The sequence below is a fragment of the Nelumbo nucifera genome, chromosome 3 (genome assembly GCF_055504915.1).
Source record: "Nelumbo nucifera cultivar China Antique chromosome 3, China Antique-T2T, whole genome shotgun sequence".
NCBI lineage: Eukaryota > Viridiplantae > Streptophyta > Magnoliopsida > Proteales > Nelumbonaceae > Nelumbo > Nelumbo nucifera.
In genome coordinates, this window is record NC_142651.1 from 30,323,181 (window position 1) to 30,341,385 (window position 18,205).

General features: G+C 38.5%; 1 protein-coding gene across 1 annotated transcript in view; it reads left to right on the top strand.

Moving 5' to 3' along the window:
- Positions 1-1,026: 1,026 nt before the first annotated feature.
- LOC104613172 (branched-chain amino acid aminotransferase 2, chloroplastic-like) overlaps positions 1,027-18,205 on the top strand; it is a 66,271-nt gene continuing 49,092 nt past the window's right edge. Inside the window, exons 1-3 of the mRNA XM_010280923.2 lie at positions 1,027-1,302; positions 1,464-1,543; positions 6,105-6,279. Coding sequence (XP_010279225.1) covers positions 1,168-1,302; positions 1,464-1,543; positions 6,105-6,279 — 390 coding nt within the window. The 5' untranslated portion in view covers positions 1,027-1,167. The remainder of the gene's footprint in view (positions 1,303-1,463; positions 1,544-6,104; positions 6,280-18,205) is intronic.

Here is an 18,205-nt window from a genome sequence, read left to right on the forward strand (position 1 = left end):
ATATTGGATTGGGTTGGATTAAGCCAATGTCTGGTCCATTGATATAAGATAAGAATATAGGTGTCAATGGATCAGGTTTGGGTTGAAACCAATCTAAAACAAAACGAATTTGAATAGATTTGACAGTCCAGGCATTGAATTAGACTGGTCCAAAATGATCCAAAATATTCATTGGATTATATTGGAATCACATTGGACTGGATCAGATTAGACCAAATCTAATCCAATTGCCACCCTAACGCACCCCACATGCACATTTATCATGCATTGGGAACATCTCTTATACTTATCATGTGGAGATGTACCATTACATAATTGGGATGCATTATGGGGTGCACTCTATAGGCACCGAGTTGAATTTGGCCCAAGGAATTAAGGCTGCATTTGTTTCCATACAAAAATGCAATAATTAAGAGGCCAAAAATGTTTTTTCTGACTTCTTTGTACGGTGAGGAGAGCACATTACTTTACCCGCTTTTTTTGGATATAAACCTGTGCTCTTTTGATAATCAATGCAAACAACTAGATTGGCATGTTTGACCAAAAGTTCAAGGTAGTGAAGCGTTAGGTAGTTGGAGCATTTAGTGTTTGTTCCCACAATTTGTACAGATTTCAAACAAGAACAGTATAAAAACGGATTACACTGTAAACTCACTTTGCATTCTTGAACCCAAAAGAGGGTATTTATGCAAATTATATATATGTATCGCAACCGCAACCAAAATACAAATGCAGTCTAAAGTTCAGATATGCTTCTAAATACTGTCCCAATATGCCATTACCAATACAGGAATTCACATGTGCGCCCCACGCAGTGTGCCTCCCATTCACATGTGAGCGTTATGTGCGGCTGCAGTTTTGTCAGAAGTTGGGAGCGTTGAGTTGGTAGGATGTGTTCTCTGTTCTCACTTTTTGATAAAAATAACGGCCCACTGACGTGGAACGATGAAGTCACCTTAGCTTTTATATAAAGAGAAGATATGCCAATCCAACGGTATTGATCTTAGATATAAGGTCATACAGAGGTTTTTGACTAAATCCCCTGGACGTTCAGTCTGTCGCCTTCGAATTCGTCTCGGAGCAGATCCGGCAAAGCTCAATTTCCACGCTTCTTTCGAGTTCCCCATTTCTCCCTTAGCTCACGCAGAAACTCAGAAACGGTTTTCAATGGAGACCAGCCTCGCTCTCGTAGGACTTCAACTTCAACCGAGCTATCTCCCCTGCCCGTCACGCAGGGCCTCTACTCTCCTCCCCGCTAACTTCTTCACAGACAGGCGACACTTGCCGCTCTCATATCTCAAGGTTCCTCTTTCTTACTTTTTTTTTTCTCATTTTCTGATTATTGGTCATGATTGACGAAGTGGGTTTGAGTAAAAGGCCAATTTCATGGAGGGTAGTCTTGTTTTGGTCATGTTCTTCTCTCTCATTGTGACTTTGGCTTATTAATTTGTCCACCTTTGCAGCTCCAGAACCAACGCTCTCTCATCTCATCTCGCCCTCAAGTGGCTTGTACTATATGTCGAGGAACTGCAGTATCTAACAGGTAACTGCTGTGGGTCTGTATTTCTTCGACAATCTAGAAACTATTCTATCTCTTTGCACTTAAGACATCAAGTGCATCGTCCCTGTCTAGATTTCTTTTGGCTTTTGATTACTTGTTTCTTTCAAATATGGAATACATTATCGATGTATTTCTTCGGTTCTTGCTTGGCCATGTTTGTGCTGGAACAATGCTTATCAAACGTGTGCATGAGAATATACTTCTACATGATTACGTGACATTGTACCCTTTTTTGGATGCATAACAAATTCTATTCATGTATTTGGAGTTTTCTTTTAGGTAGCTAGTTTAAATTCATCAGCTAACATGTAAGGTGTCAACAAGCAGGAAATAGTCATAATAATGATGTGTTTGGATTGGCTTCAAGAAAGAACTGCATATTAATCAAATTGAGTGTAAGCATTTTCATGAAATGTTTGCCAGTTCCATGTTTAGGTTAGCTTCACATTGCATTAAAGCAGGAAATGGCCATAATAATGATGTGCTTGGATTGGCTTCAAGAAAACATTGCATATTAACCGAATTGAGTGTAAGCATTTCCATGAAATGGGTTGTCCTGTGTAACACACTCAGAATAATTCCATGTTTAGGTTAGCTTCACATTGCATTAAAAGAATTTCCGTGAAACGGGTTTCTCTGTTTCATGCTTAAACATTTACATCTATATTATTGTGCTTATTTATGAAAATTTATCTGTTTTCTTTCTTGATAAATCCAAATATCCAATTCTTGTAATGTGCCAATGAGAAGGAAGGATTTCAAGTATTCTTATTTGATCCAATCAACTAAGGGAAACAAAGAAGAATACTGTAGGATGGGGAGGATCAATAACGACAGGCTATTGACCCTAGCCTGTGGTTAGGATCAATAGGTGTATTTGCAGGCTTAATTTCTAGCTTCCCTATATTTTCCAATAAGTTCAAAACATGCTTACCTTGAGAGATGAATATACCCTGTTTGGATCCAACCACTTCAATACCTAGTATCTTAACTCTCCTATGTCCTTAGAAAGGAACATTTTATTTTAATAAATAAATTATGATCTGATTGGACCTACAAGAAACCGTCCTTGACTAATGCATTGAAAAATTTGTCAAACTAGGCTCTAGGAAATTGCTCAAGGACTTTCTAAGCTTACAAACTTGATCATGCTTCTAACCACCATAAGAGGAAGTTCCATATATTCCTCCTCATGTAAATCTCCATTCAGAAATGCATTCTTCATGTCTAGCTGATATAATAGCCAAGAATATGATGCTGCCAAAGATAAAAGAGCTTACACTAAGTTCATTTAGCTACCAGTGCAAAAGTCTCCAAACAGTCAACTCCATAAGTTTGTGTATAACCTTTAGTCACTGGTCTCACGACTCTCACCTTGTAGCTCTCAAGTAATCCATCTGCTCTGTACTTTATTATGAACATCCACTGACAACCCATTGTTTCCTTCCTGTTAGTAAAATTCACTATGTCCTATGTCCAATTTTTATCAAGGCCTCTATTTCATCTTGCATAGCTTTCATCCACTCAAATGGCTATTGATCTCAACAATAACAAAATGTTGATTGATTAATATCTGAGTACCAATTTCTGGTTAGCTCTATAGCCTTCAATCATACAAGCTTCAAAATCTCTGATTCTTTTTTCTTGATTTTTAGGCTGCACTATCTAGGGATCACTTCTAGGCATCAAACTGATTGACTTGTTCTCCTTAAATCTTCAAAAAAAAAAAAAATCAGGTAAGAACATTAGAAGTGATCAGCCACTTCAATTCTCCATGCACACTGCTAATCCTAGTTGTGTATGGGCTTCACATCTGGAAAAAAGAGTAGGAAACCCTGCATTGGTACCAACTTGTCTCTTGCAGCAATGAAAAACATTAACTAAAACAGAAAATTGATAGAGAAAGAAGGAGAAAGTAGACGAAAAGAGGATAACAGGATAAGAGAGAGAGAGAGAGAGCAAGAGAATGACAAGAACAAACACCCAATTGTGGGAGCCAATGTGAGTCCTCACATGTTTTGTCATTAACAGGTATAACCGAATAAGAATAATACAATTATACCCCTGCTTGGGCGGCATGCAATAAGAAAGCCATAAAACTTAAGTAAGGCTCATGGACCACTACACTACAAAAGAAAACCAAACAATAAACAAACATAAAGAATATAAAAAGAAATAGTGTAAATCCCTTTAACCTCCTTGGGTCTTCTGAAAAGGTCTTAAACCTCCCCTCAATGGCTCAACTTTGACCTGCCCTTAAACATCCCCTGACCTTTGGGGATTAAGGGACTTATACTCCCTTCTGTTACTTTGCCATTAGAAGTCTAACAGCAATTGTTGATGTCATGGATATAAACATATCATAATGCCAATTTTGCCCTTATGTCAAATCATCAAATGTTTGATGGCTGAAGTACCCTTAAACCTTTAACAAAAAATACCCTTAATCTTTAATAAAAAATAAAATACCTTTAAGACTCTCTTCACCCAAAAGCAGGTTTATTTATGCCATAAAAAATGAAATACTAAAACATATTTACTTGTATTAACAGTTGAAGGGCAAAGTTGGAATTAGGAAAAATCTATTAACTTGATAGGAGGAATTAGTATGGGCATAATGGATATTTAATGTCTCTGTCCACTTAAAAAGTAACAGAAGGGGTTTGTAAGTCCCTTGATCCCCTAAAGTCAGGGGAGGTTTAAGGGCAGGTCAAAGTTGAGGGGAGGTTTAAGGGATTTACCCTAAAAAATAAAACAAACTAACAGACAATAGGGCCCATAAGAAGTTGGATTATCTGTCAACACATCAGCAACAACTGAACCTTCATCAGAAAAGTATGGAACGGATTCAAAGAAAGTTATATCAACAAAGATAAAATGACAATGCAGCAATGTTTATAACCTTTTTTGTGTACAAGAGTAGTCCAACAATACACATTTGACAGCTTTGGGATCAAGTTAATCTTTGTTTGGTGATAATTAATGAACAAAACGCATACATCCAAAGATGCGAAGGAGATGAAACAAGGGAGCATATATGTGATAAAATCTTGACTATACCAACTTAAAGGACAATACAGAAGGGGTGGACCTAATTGGATGGTTCTTGCTCTTTGATTGCAAAGGGTCAGATCCTATGGGTTGTGAAGGAAAGATGCTGATGCTTGAACTTGAAAACGTGGTAAGAGATGAGAGATGGAACTTGGAATGTAGGTCAGCCAACTATTGAAAATTCAGAAGTGAAGAATTTTGAAGATAAAGATTACTCAGAAGAGGAAAAGGGTGATAGGACAGAGAATACTCATAAATGTGTAGCTTTCCAAGCAAGGAACGAGAAGGAGAAAATGGACTAATCAATTTGGTTGAGACTTGATAGAGAGGTACAAGTTGGTAAAAAAATTGGGTTTGCTCTTTCTTGGGTGAGAGGATTTCTCTAGAAAGGTATTTTTGGAGGTAGAAGAAAGAGAATAATCACACTACCAACAATGGTGAATACTGAAGTGGAGGTTAGTAAATCTTTGGGCTTGTTCTTTATAGGAGGGGGGGGGGACTTGCAAGGAAAGCTTTTATGGAATTGGAAGAAAAAATTTGTGGACCTTTAAATGGTAAAGAAAAAGAATTGGTTGGTTCATGAGGTGGCTTGCAGTAATGAAAGGAATAATGAGATCCAAGATAGAACGAGAGCAACTGGAGTTGAAGGGGATGGGCCTGAAAGGAATGGTGAGATGGTAACAGATCAGATCTTTGAAAAGAATGTGGTACTTTGGACCTGAAGAATATTGAGAAGATTCCTAATGCCATAAGAAGGTTCAGATCTCAAAGAAATCAATGCACTTTCGTGTTGAAAGTTTTTTCCAGATTGAAGATGGGGTTATGTTGGGTCAGGCCCATTAACAAAGTGAAGAAAATGAATAAGAGAAGTAGAGAGGTTTGCATTCAAGATTCCAGAAAAGCTTATTAATTGGGCATTGATGTTGGGAGATCTTGATGGTCTTGTTGGTGGTTGTGTAGGTTATCAAGGGGACAATGGAGGGTTGAATGTAGGCATGTAGAATTCATTCATTCATCCTAATAAAATATAGTTTTTAAAAGACAATTAAAATTATAAATTCTTGTTTTTGTAGGGGTTAAGAATTTAAGACCTTAATATGAACTTGTTTGGGTTTGCCTCAAGGGGCTTGGTTGGGGCCTGGGGGTTTGGGGGCAGAGCCCCTGGGCCAGCTGCTAGGCATAAAAAAACAGAAAAATGCGCATGTCTGGGCTGAAGTGCAAGGGGCATGTCTTTTGAAAGTGCCACACCTAGGGCCAGCACTTATAATATGCACCTCACCTTTGTGCCTAGGGGCACCTTTTAAACCACTCCTTCAATTATTGTTGGGGTTCAAGGACATTAGTCATATAACATGAACTGGTTATTTTGTCAAAAGCATTTAAATGGTTAAATGAGTTTCAAAGCTTGTGATACTTGAATTCCAAAAGTGATGCCTCTTATGCTTACATGTTTACTTTTTGCAAACATTAACTTTTGTTCATCAAAAAACAGTGAAACATTCGAATTGGATGATATAGATTGGGATGACCTCGGATTTGGTCTCGTGCCAACTGATTATATGTATGTAGCAAAATGTTCCAAAGATGGGAATTTTTCAAAAGGTGATTTACAATGTTTTGGGAACATCGAAATGAACCCATCATCTGGTGTCTTAAACTATGGGCAGGTTAGTTATCTGAGTCTTTTTATTGTTATGTATTTGCTTCTTTATTTTCAACTTCTAGACTATGGTGATGTTTGGCATCGCTGATGATTCTTCCCTATTGATTTTCAAAAATCGATAAATTTTGCTATTTGGTATCACTTCTGCTATGTCAGCTGATTATTGAGAAATCGGCTTTGAGTCTATTTGGTACTGATTCTCTAGGGCTGGATATTTTTGTATGAGTTATTATTCAGTGCCATGTTGGATGCCATGTCATCCTCAAAAAATCGGAATCAGCTAGAAATCAGGAAATCACCAAAAAAAAGGTGATCCCTGGAAAGGGATGATTTCAAGAATCGATTTTTGGTCGATTTCCTGAAAATCACCAAAATCGGTGAACCAAACAGAAATTTCAATGCCGATTCCTCTAACGCTGACGTGGCTCCAACATGGCTGTGATTTTCAAGAAATCATCATTGACGCCAAACATTACCTATGTGTCCAGCTGTGTGCTTGCCATATCTGAGTAACATAATTTCATTTGTATATTCTTGTGGACTCTAGAAGTGAAACATGTAAGGGAGTTCGCCAATATTCTTACAATCATATGCTTAACTATATATTCTCTTCCAGTCACAGGGATGAGGGACCTTGAACTCAAATTCTTTGTAGTTTATGTTTGTTCTGCAATATGATTATTTAACTCAGTCTCCAAGCTTAAGAATCTTGAAATCCAAGAAACTTGGTTTGAGCTCAACTGCCACAAGGTTCTACAAATATACATAAGTGAAATTTTGGTAGGTACTTATGAATTTTTTCTCTAAAATCTGCTAACTTGGGAAAATGTACAACATAAGGATTCTTTTAGGTTTATTATCTGATAGCCTATATATGTGTGTGTGTGTGTGTGTGTGTGTGGAAGGCTGAAAAGGAAGTTTGAGGGCACAAGTTTGTTGGCAGTTGTTTTTATGATCTTTCTTGTGGAATCTTCCCATATAATCCTTCTATATGTTCCTCTATCTTTTCTTTAACCTTTTTTTGATCAGCAAGGGACCAGATCTAGAGAAAATATTACTAATGATGAATAAAAGAAAAGGCAAGTGATGCGAAGGATACCTCCTTAAGAGGATGGGCTGAACTAAAGTAGCCGACCCTCCCCAAGAAACACCAAAATCCCAGAAGTCTAACCTGGTGGTTCTTTTTTTTTTTCTTTTAATGTAGATTGTGATTAGATTTATGATTGGGCTTTAATTTTTTTTTTGATGAATGAAGATAATTTATTAATTCAGAAAAAAATAAGGCAATATAGGAAACCCAAAAAGAGGCACGAACTGTTACCTCTTCAAAAAAGTATTACATCAAATTAAAAACAGAAATAGCCATAAGTAAAATTACAGAGCAGCCCAAAATAAATGTTCCCTTGAAGCTCCCTGCTTAGCTAACCCATCCGCTAAGGTATTTTTTGATTTTCCCACCCAAAGAGAGGTAACAGCCATGTTTCTTGTAAGCCAGTTGACTTTCCTCAATAAGTCTCTGTGTTGCCACATGGCTGAAGCTGGGTCTGTCAGCCATCCCACAACAATCTGAGAGTTTCCTTCAACTACCAAGTGCTGAACTCCTAATTGTTCTGCAATCTGAATACCTTGTACCGCCGCTAAAATCTCAGCTCTATTAGAGTCTCCTATTCCCACGGGGCCTGAAAACAAGGCTAAGATGTTGCTCTCCATATCTCTCAGCACCCTTCCTATCCCCGATGGGCCTGGGTTTCCTTGGCTGCTGCCATCAAAGTTCAGCTTTACCCATCCTTCAGGTGGAGGGATCCACACTGCAGATTCCTTGTCCTTCCTTGTATGGCTGTTAGCCACTACTATCCAATTTCTCCAAATATCATCAAAGGAAAAAGTACGAAAGAAGTCCATAATTCTCAACCAATGAATGGCCCTAGTCAAGATACAATCCTCAACAGCCTGAATGCTTCTTTCCTTTTCCTTGAATATCGTTGCATTCCTTTCTTCCTCGGCTGCTCTAATACATCTCCACATCAATTTTCCTTTTTTTATAGGCCACACAAAAAAGGAAGGATCGAATAGCTGACTTAAGTCTGTGGATAGATTCCACTTGCACCCAAACAAAGAAAAAATCCAATTCCAAATAACACTAGAAAAGGAACAAGATACAAGAAAGTGGGAAAAATCCTCACCACTAGCCCTGCAAAGTACACACCAGTTAGGGGACAAACACATGAAAGACCTTTTCTTCTGCAAGCAATCCAAGGTGTTAATCTTTCTATAAAATACTTCCCAGCAGAAAATAACAATTTTAGGTGGAACAGGTCTAGACCAAATCTCCTTGGTTGGAAAACCCCACTATCTCAGGGAAGAGCAAAGGGACTTAAAAAAGGAAGCACAAGAGAAGAAACCTTTTGGATGAGGGGACCATAATCTCACATCCACACTAAGAGGGTCCAAAAAGACACTGCCAAGAAGAGACTACATATCTGAAACACTGTTAAGTTCATCATCCCTCAAACCTCTCCGAAAGCCAAAGTCCCAACTTAAGGACGAGGGTGAATTAGGAGATGGGAGAAAATGAGAGATAGCTTTTTTCTTGTAAAGGGAAATAGAATAAAGAGACGGGAATTGGTCCTTAAGAGCAACAATACCCACCCAAGTGTCTTCCCAAAATAAAACAGAGTTATTAGAATTGACATCATACCTCACAAAGTTGAGAATAAAGACACTGCCAAGAAGAGACAACAGATCTGAAACACTGTTAAGTTCATCATCCCTCAAACCTCTCTGAAAGCCAAAGTCCCAACTTAAGGACGAGGGTGAATTAGGAGATGAGAGAAAATAAGAGATAGCTTTTCTCTTGTAAAGGGAAATAGAATAAAGAGACGGGAAACACTGTTAAGTTCATCATCCCTCAAACCTCTCTGAAAGCCAAAGTCCCAACTTAAGGTCGAGGGTGAATTAGGAGATGAGAAAAAATGAGAATAGCTTTTCTCTTGTAAAGGGAAATAGAATAAAGAGACGGGAATTGGTCCTTAAAAGCAACAATACCCACCCAAGTGTCTTCCCAAAATAAAAGAGTTATCAGAATTGACATCATACCTAACAAAGTTGAGAAATTGAGGGAGGATAATCTGGATTGCTTTCCAAGGAGATGCCAACGTTGCTTGACGTGATACACCCGCATCCCAACCATTTTCCAGTCTGCCATGTATACTAGCTATCACTTCATGCCACAACCTCTCCCTTTCTCTAGGCCACCTCCACAACCATTTTCCTAAGAGGGTTTTATTCTTGAGAGTTAACCTTCCTAACCCCAATCCACCTTCCTCTTTGCTCCTACAAACTATTTCCATTTGATTAGATGATCTTTCTTTTCCTCCCCTATCTCTTTATCATATGTGAACTAGTCGACATGAAACTCGCTAGCAAGAAAAGTTCTCATTAATCTCTCTAGCTTCTTAGCCTTCCTCTTAGGAATCCTAAAAATGGATAAAAAATAGATCGGTAGGTTTGCTAGGGTGGCTCTCAATAATGTCACTCTACCCCCTATAGAGATATAGTTTCTTTTCCAGGAAGCTAATCTTTTCTCAAACTTTTCCAAAATTGGGGTCCAAAAACTACTCTCTTTTGGGTTAGCCCCCAGAGGGAGACCTTGGTACTACAAGGGCCAAGAAGAAACAGGACAACCTAGACAGTCTGCCACAGAATGAATAATCCCCTCATTCATATAGACACCTACCACACAACTCTTATCTAGGTTTATCTTCAAATTGGAGACCTTCTCAAAGTGTTGTAACAATGCTCTAAGGTTCCTCACTTTTTGCCTGCCACCCCCTTCACAAAATATTATGATATCGTCAGCAAACTGTAGATGGGTTACCTGGACATTGTTCCTTCCTATCTTCTAACCACTCACTTCCTCTTCCTTATCTTCCTTAGAGATTAATCTACTAAAAACATCTGCAACTAAAGGTGAAAAGAAACGGAGAGAGCGAGTCACCTTGTCTAGGGTCTCTACAAGCTAGGAAAAAGTCTTTAACCACCCCATTAACCAAGACTGAGTAATGGCAGGAGCTAATACAGCCCTTTACCCAGTTGCACCATCAATCTCCAAAACCACAACACCCAAGGACCTCTAGTAAAAAACTCCAATCCACAAGATCATAAGCCTTCTCTAAGTCTAGCTTACATGCAAAACCTTGATTCCCCGACTTTCTCATGTCCTCCACACACTCATTTGCTATTAAGATCCGATCTGTTATTTGCTTTCCTTGCACGAAAGCACCTTGTGCTTGACTAATGATGGATGGTAGTACTACTCGAATTCTCATAGGCAACACTTTAGCTAGGATTTTATAGATGCTTGTCACCAGACTAATCGGCCTATAATCCTTAGGGTCCTTTGCATCTATCTTCTTTGGGATTAGGGCTAAGAAAGTAGCATTAACTCCAGGGCTTACCTTTTTTTATCTGCAAAAAAAAGATTTTGGACTTTAATTCTCCTTGAATTTGAAGGCAGTAAAAAAACAATTTTGGTTTGACTTTTTGGTCTACTTTGTTGGTTTAATTTTGTATGGGATTTGAGTGTAGTATGTTTTTGTTGGAATTTCTGTCTTGTATTGCTGGGTGGTGACATCTTGTCACCTAAGACATCTGTACCTTTCTATCATTAATAAATTTTGTTTTTCATTTATCTTAAAAAAACTTATGATTAGATTTATGGTTTGGATCATGAATCCAAATGAATTTTTACCATAAATCCTTTTATGAGGAAATCAATATATTATTTGTTTTGATCCTAATGTTCAATTTATTAGTCGTATGATCTACATGATTCACATGATTTGGAACAAATTGACTAGATCCCAATCCAATATCTTGTCATTTCTTTTTTCTCTATTTTTTTCAAGTCACTTTTGTCTAAAGACCTGATGTAATACAAATAGTCTTATGGGAGCTAGGTAGTTTGAAGATTCGAAGGAATGATTCAATAGGGTTAAGTGGGTCTAAAAATGGAATTTTTCAATGAAAATTTGTGTAAAGACTTAAAATATAGAGTTATATCGAGTGATTCAATTTCAATGAAAATTTGGTTCATTCTCCTGTGCCTCTTTCTTCAAAGTTTTAAGCCAGTCCACCAGTCCTATAGCCCTCCCTTTTCGTGCTAATGAGGTTCGGTGCAGACCAATTCCTCCTAGGGTTGGCATTTTTTGCTGGGAAGCCTTTCTGGAAAGAATCAACATTGGTGATCCGTTCCAAAAGAAGAGGCCCAATGCTTGTTTGTCCCCTCACTGGTGTGTTCTTTGTAAAGCTGATGGGGAGGTTGGTTTTCATCTACTGGTGTTTTGCCAATTTGCAAAGTCTATTTGGGAGTGGGCTTTCTCCCTCTTTGGGTGTAGTTGGAACCCTCCATCAAATTTGCAAAATCTTTTTTCCCCTTATTTTTTCAAGTGGTGTATGAAAAGGGGAAGGACTATGTGGAGAGGACTAAGGGCTGTGGTATGTTGGTCGTTATGGGAAGAAAGAAACTCCAGGATATTCTCTGAAGTAGAAAGAGGTGCTGAAGAACTGAGGGCTCTGATCCTTATAAGGGTCGTACAGTGGATGAAATCCCTATAGCTATTCACAGATTATACAGTGGATGAGATTGCTAACTATACCCAGACCAAAACAATGATGAGTATGTCTTGGACCCCCCACCTGCGGGTTTCATAAAACTAAACTTTGATGGGAGTTGTAGAGGGAATCCTGGACAATCAGGGATTGGGGGTGTTTTCAGGGATGAGAATGGGGTTGTTTTTGCCATGTTCTCAGGCCCAATTGGAGTGGGTGACTCTCTCAGAGCCGAGATCCATGCAGTTATGAAAGGAATCCAGAAAGCTAGGGAGATGAATATCAAAAAACTCATAATTGAAGGGGATTCGGAGGTGGTGGTAGGATGGCTGAATAAAGACAACAGTGGCTTATGGAATTACAGCAATGTGAGGAGGAAATTTAGATGGATGGTTCGAGAAAGGGAAGTTAAAATAAGTTGGGTAAAAAGATCGTCTAATTCTTTTGCTGATGGGTTAGCTAAACAAGGGGTGGAGAGGGAGTCAATGTTTTGGGCACAGTTGTAATTTTATTTTTCTATTTCTCCTTCTCTTTCTCTTTTTTCTCTTTTTTTCCTTTCTTGGGGCTCAAACTGTAGTTGGGAGATAAGAAAGTTTGTCTTCCTCTTTGTAATTATTATTGAGATTATCTAATGCATTGTGTTATTGATAAAAAAAAATAAGCATGAAGTTATTAGGCCAGATTGTAAGAGGACTGAGGGAAGGAAAAAGAAGGGTCCAGATAAGGAACCTGATCAGAAATCTTAAAACAGAAGTAGTTCTGCAAAACAAAGTTTGGAGAATTTTTGAGTTAAGAATAAAAATTGAAATTTGGGGGGAAGAAGAGGGAGAGTGGGTGGATCTTAAAGTGTTGGGGCTCTAAGGGATTATGGTCGGGTGCTTGGAAGTAATTGTAGCTTTGTGGGTAAACTGGTCATAGATTGGGTGTTAGTCACTCCAGATTTCAACCAAGTCAACAGATCTGATTTGCTAGAAAATTTTTAGAGTAGCCTTGAATTTTAACTGTGCAATGTAGAGCCATTTTCAGTTTGACTACTTGTATTTGATATGTATGGGTGTGTCATCTTGACAACCAATCAATCTGTAATGTTTCTCTTTCTATTTTAAGGAAAGCTATTTATTTATTCTTCAAAAAAAGAGGTTCTAGGTAGTTCAAGCACATGAAAGTCTTCATCAGAGAGAACCCAAAAAATTCTGAAAATTAGGATTTTGCTTGGAATTTTGGATTGAAACTTGGTAGGGTGAATAATAATGGACAAAAATAAGGGAGGACTAAATTGGTAAGGAGCTGAATTGATCTTGCACAAAAGAGGAAAATGTTTCAAGGAGAAAAGGGTCAAGAAAAATTGAAACTAAGAAAATGGGCAAAGAAAAGTTAGAACTTAGGTTCATTTATCAAAAAAAAAAAGTTAGAACTTAGGTTGTGTGGAGGGTCCCAAGCAGTTATTTAAAGCATTGTTGAGAACTAATAGGGATCAGTGTTAACAATGTGATGAAGCGATGACTAGTCATTTTGACTTCACTAGTCGATGCAATGACTACTGACTAGATAAAAAACAAATTCTAAATATAAGATATTGATGTGATCTCATAAGTTAGTATATGCCACAACTATGGAAGAAAATAATGATATTGAATATTAAGTTTACAGTCTTTGTTGGATGATGAATAACAATGAGGATTCGTGGGTGTAACCGTGTAAAGACAAGTACTGAGGGAAACTAGAAAGTTAACAAGAGAAGTTGAAGCTACATTTGGGTGGATCAACTAATCAGCAAATGCATTGGCAGATGCTTTAGCAATGCAATGGGTGTCAAGGGAACATTTATTTGGGGCTATATTGTAATCATAAGCTGTTTCTTGGTCTTCGCTCTGGGTGAGAGCTGTTTATTACTAATTAAATATTTAAATATTTTTCTCTGATTTAATACAATTTATCAATTACCAATAAAAATAGTTTACAGCCTTTGTTTTGCAAGCAAAAAAAAAAAAGGCTGGATATGCTATGCAAGACCGAAATCTTGGTTTTACTTTCTCAGAGTTGGGACAGGAGAACAGGGTCACCGCTGTTGAGTACCCGGACAGACCTTCGATAAGGGAGCCAGAAGAAGAGAATGAAAGTGAGATTAGGGTGGAGGCAGAGGAAAAGGAGACAAACAAAGAGATCAAGAATTGGGAGGTAAAAGGTGATGAGGAAAAAGGAGGCAGCTTTGAAGAAGGTGAGGGTGAGAAGGTGAATGGTTCCAATTATTTGGTTTCCGAAGTGATTGTTGGAAGATTGGGAGTTGACCTGGGCAGAAAGGGAAAAGAGCCTAATTTGGCCAACAGTGGTGATGCCCTGGGGTTTCCTAAGAAACCTATAGTGTCAAGCAAGCTCAATGTAATTCATGTTACAAAGGTTTTTTCAAGGCTGAAAGATGGTCTAGTGGGGGAGCAGGGCCGACCAACAAGTATAAAAGAATCTATAAAAGAAGGGGAGTAAAATTTAAAATCCAGAGTATTTATCAAAAAAAAAAAAATTAAAATCCAGAGTCCTGTGAATCCTAGCTTGGAGCTTCCTCTGTCATCCAGAAGGGATGATAATTTGATTTATCTGGGGGCTCCTAAACGGGAGAAGTTGAAAAAGGATGATTGTTCAGGGACTATTTGCAGGGTTGAAGCTGATGTAGACAAGGCCTCTGGTAAGCTGGTACCAGAGGAAAAGGAAATGAAGATAGGAAGTGTAGACTTGAAGACTCTTGTTGATAGGGAGGTGGAAGTCAGCAAGACTTTGGGCCTGTTCTTCCTAGGAGGTGAATGTTTTGCCAGGAGAGCTTGTGAACAGCTCGAAAGAAAGAGAAAGGAGGAGAATATGAGAAAGTTTCCTGAAGCCTTAGGGGGAGAAATCTGGGATGAGGAGGGAGGTGTAGAAGAATTCGGTTAGGAGGAGGATTGATCTGCTCCCAGTAGTCATTGCTTGGTGATGGTGTATTGGCTGTGCATGTGTGGCTTCTCTTTCTGTTTTTATTTTTTGTGTTGGTTTAGGAGAGTAGTTGGATCGTTATTGGGCTTGGGGGTGTTCTCTTAACACCTGCCTTTAGGATTGTATCCTGTTTTTATTTTTAATAAATTTTTATTGTTACTTATTAAAAAAAAATCACAGCCATTGTTTTCCAAAAACAGAGTGCAAGATATGCTTTTTGTTTGTGGCAACACTGTACCAGCATACCACTAACCACTAACTGGAAGAAAACTTTACAGAACTACATAAGTCCTCTAGTACCTTATTTTTTATGCCTTTTTTCTATTTTTATATGTCATTATCTGACATTGTTTCATGGAGAAGCTAAGTGAAAGGGGGGGACCTTGTTGCCTAGTCACCTAGGTGAGTGCTTACTGCCTAGGCATTGACGAGTTTCTTATCTTATTATAAAAAAATATAAATCCTAGGGTAGTTCCCTAGGTTTCATAGTAATAATCTGTAGAAGTCTTATTGGTTGCTCTTATGTGTCAATTGGATAAAATCTTCATCCATTTTTTTTTGATAGGAAACGGTAACTTTCATTAGATAAAACCAGAAGAACTGTCACCTTCTAAAGTGAAAGGTGACCCCTGAATAAAGAATAGGGTAAATTACAAAGACCCCCCCCTGTACTATGGGGTCTGTGACAAAGACCCCCCTGTACTATGACTGTGAGACAAAGACCCCCTTCTGTTAGCCTTCCGTTGAAGTCCATCGTTGCAATATTTTTTAATCTCCATACTACCCTTGTAATAAACAATTGGGAAAAAACACTGTTCATCTTCCCAACCTCACGAACAGCAGCGGCTGTAATCCCCTCTACCTCCAGAAGACCCAACTGGGTAAAAGAGAAAATAAATGAAATCTACTGTCAGTTTCATTTCAGGGTGATGATCTATCTCCATTTCAAATTCAGGATATGGATCTTGAAAACAATTGGAGCTTTGCTGCTCAAGATATGATGATCTGGGTACGTCAAGTGCCACAAGCCTCAACCACTCCTTACTGCCTACCCAACGAAATCAGATTTGAAAATGGATTTAAGGAGCTAAAGGAGGCAAGCAATCAAAAGACTGCTGCAAACAAACGGTGGAGAGACGACGGTGGTTTTACAGTCCCCCAAATTAGCCTGTCGTCCTGCAAGAGATCTACACCTTTTCGGTAGAAAAATCTATCAAATAAGACAGTTTAATATATCTCTGTGCCATTTTGATGATCTCCTGAGTCCTGTCACTCTACTTTCTTGTTTCTTTTTTCCCTCCCCCTTACGAAACTGGGTTAGATCCTCTGTTTCACTGTGTTCGGTGTGCTCTGTACCATGTGGGTTTGTTTCATTTCCTCTCTTTTCTTTGGGTTTGGAATGGAACTCTGTAAATATCAACACGGAACAGCATTTCATCCCTTTATTAATTCCTTTCTGTTTTGTTCGTGAGTATGGATCATGAATTAACACTTCTCCCAGGGAGAAAAAAAGGATGGGACTTTGTTCCGTACTTGATCTGATTAGCAATATTGATACAGGGTATGCAAGTACGTTTCTTCAGCTGTAGTTCCAGGAATAGAAGGCAATAAAGCGGAACTCTTTTTGAGCTTTGGGATGGATTTAGAGAGAGAGAGAGAGAGAGAGAGAGAGAGAGCTTCCTTCAACCAATTTTATGGAATCTGTTTCATTCGTTGATTCATGGGAAGGGAGTTGTACCAACTACCAACCATCATCTAAGCAATTCTTAAAATGGGAATTTTGTTTGAATTCTTCTTCTCTGGTTAGGGAAGAGTGAAAGGGAGGAGGTCAGGCCACTATACGCTGTCTCTTCATGTATCATCATTGATCATTCATTCATTCAGTATTGCCGCATCCCCCTCTAATTTTCAACTCTTGTTTGGTCTAAAATACCCTTACAGAAACACAGAAACCATTTCATGAAAATCCAATTTGTAGTAGTATTCCATCACTCACTCCCCAGAGACATGTTTTCATGCCGCATCCCCCACTAATTTTCAATTTGCATCCTTCCATCTTGCCTAGCTATTTGGTTGGTTCTGCAACGAGTTGTGGCTATGGTCGAGAGGAACGAAAAACAGAGGAAAGTGGGAAGAAAAAAGGGTAGGAGAGAAAGGGGAAGGGGAAGAAGAGAGATCGGGGGAGAGAGAGAAAAATGTGAAGGAATCTGAAGTAGAGGGGAGGTAGAGGGGATTACAGCCACTGCTGTTCGTGTATTGTGAGGTTGGGGAAGATGAACAGTGTTTTTCTCCCAATTGTTTATTACAAGGGTAGTATGGGGGTTAAAAAATATTGCAATGGCGGACTTCAATGGAAGGCTAACAGAAGGGGGTCTTTGTCTCACGGTCATAGTACAGGGGGGTCTTTGTCATAAAACCCCATGGTACAGGGGGTCTTTGTAATTTACCCTAAAAAATAACTTACAACACTGCCCAAAACAAAGCCTCCCGATTCACCCCTTGTTTTGCTAGGTTGTCAGCTAAAGCATTTGCTGACCTCCTAGACCAATAAACTTGTGCACCCAGCTCCCTTGTGAGGCTCAATAATTCCCTTACAGGTTGTCTAAGGGACCATGTTCCCAAACAATTTGATTGCAGCTAGACCTGTTCATGGGCCGGGCTCGGGCCGGGCTTTTAGTCTTCATTAACGAAAAAATGATAGGCCCGAGCCTGAGCCCGGCCCGACCAACGGGCCTAGAACTTGGGCCCGAGCCCGGCCCTGACAAAAAGCCCGAAGCCCAAGCCCGAGCCCGGGCCCAACCTAATAAAAGAAATTTAAATTTTTTCCTACATTATCTATTTTAATTCAGATATTTTTCCCCTATTTAAATAGACACAGTTTTACATTCTTAAATCAAAAAATTTATTCAAATGGGCATCACATAACCCATTTTAATTTCATTATTTTTTTCTTACAATCAAGTGAATCAATTCAATCAACAACCTTCTTTAAGGTTGTTTAATATCCTCCCTGTTGTTTGGTTGTTTCTATACAACCAAGGCAAACCTGAAATAAAACACATAAGAGAAAATCATATAGGTTCATATTTCCTACAAATAGCATCACACACTAAAACTAAATTCATATAACTTCAAGTTCATGTTCCTCCAAAGTCATAAAAAAATAATCTGAATAAAACAAACAAAATCCATAAAACATATTCTCCATCCATTCTTGAATTCACCAACAAGATGGAATATTCCAACTCTCAAGTTCTAAGCTATTCTAAAAAATAAAATAAAAGACTTCATTGCCCATATGACCATATCAAATAAAACATGTTCTAGGCTTCTAGCCATCTCCATTCATTCTTGAATTC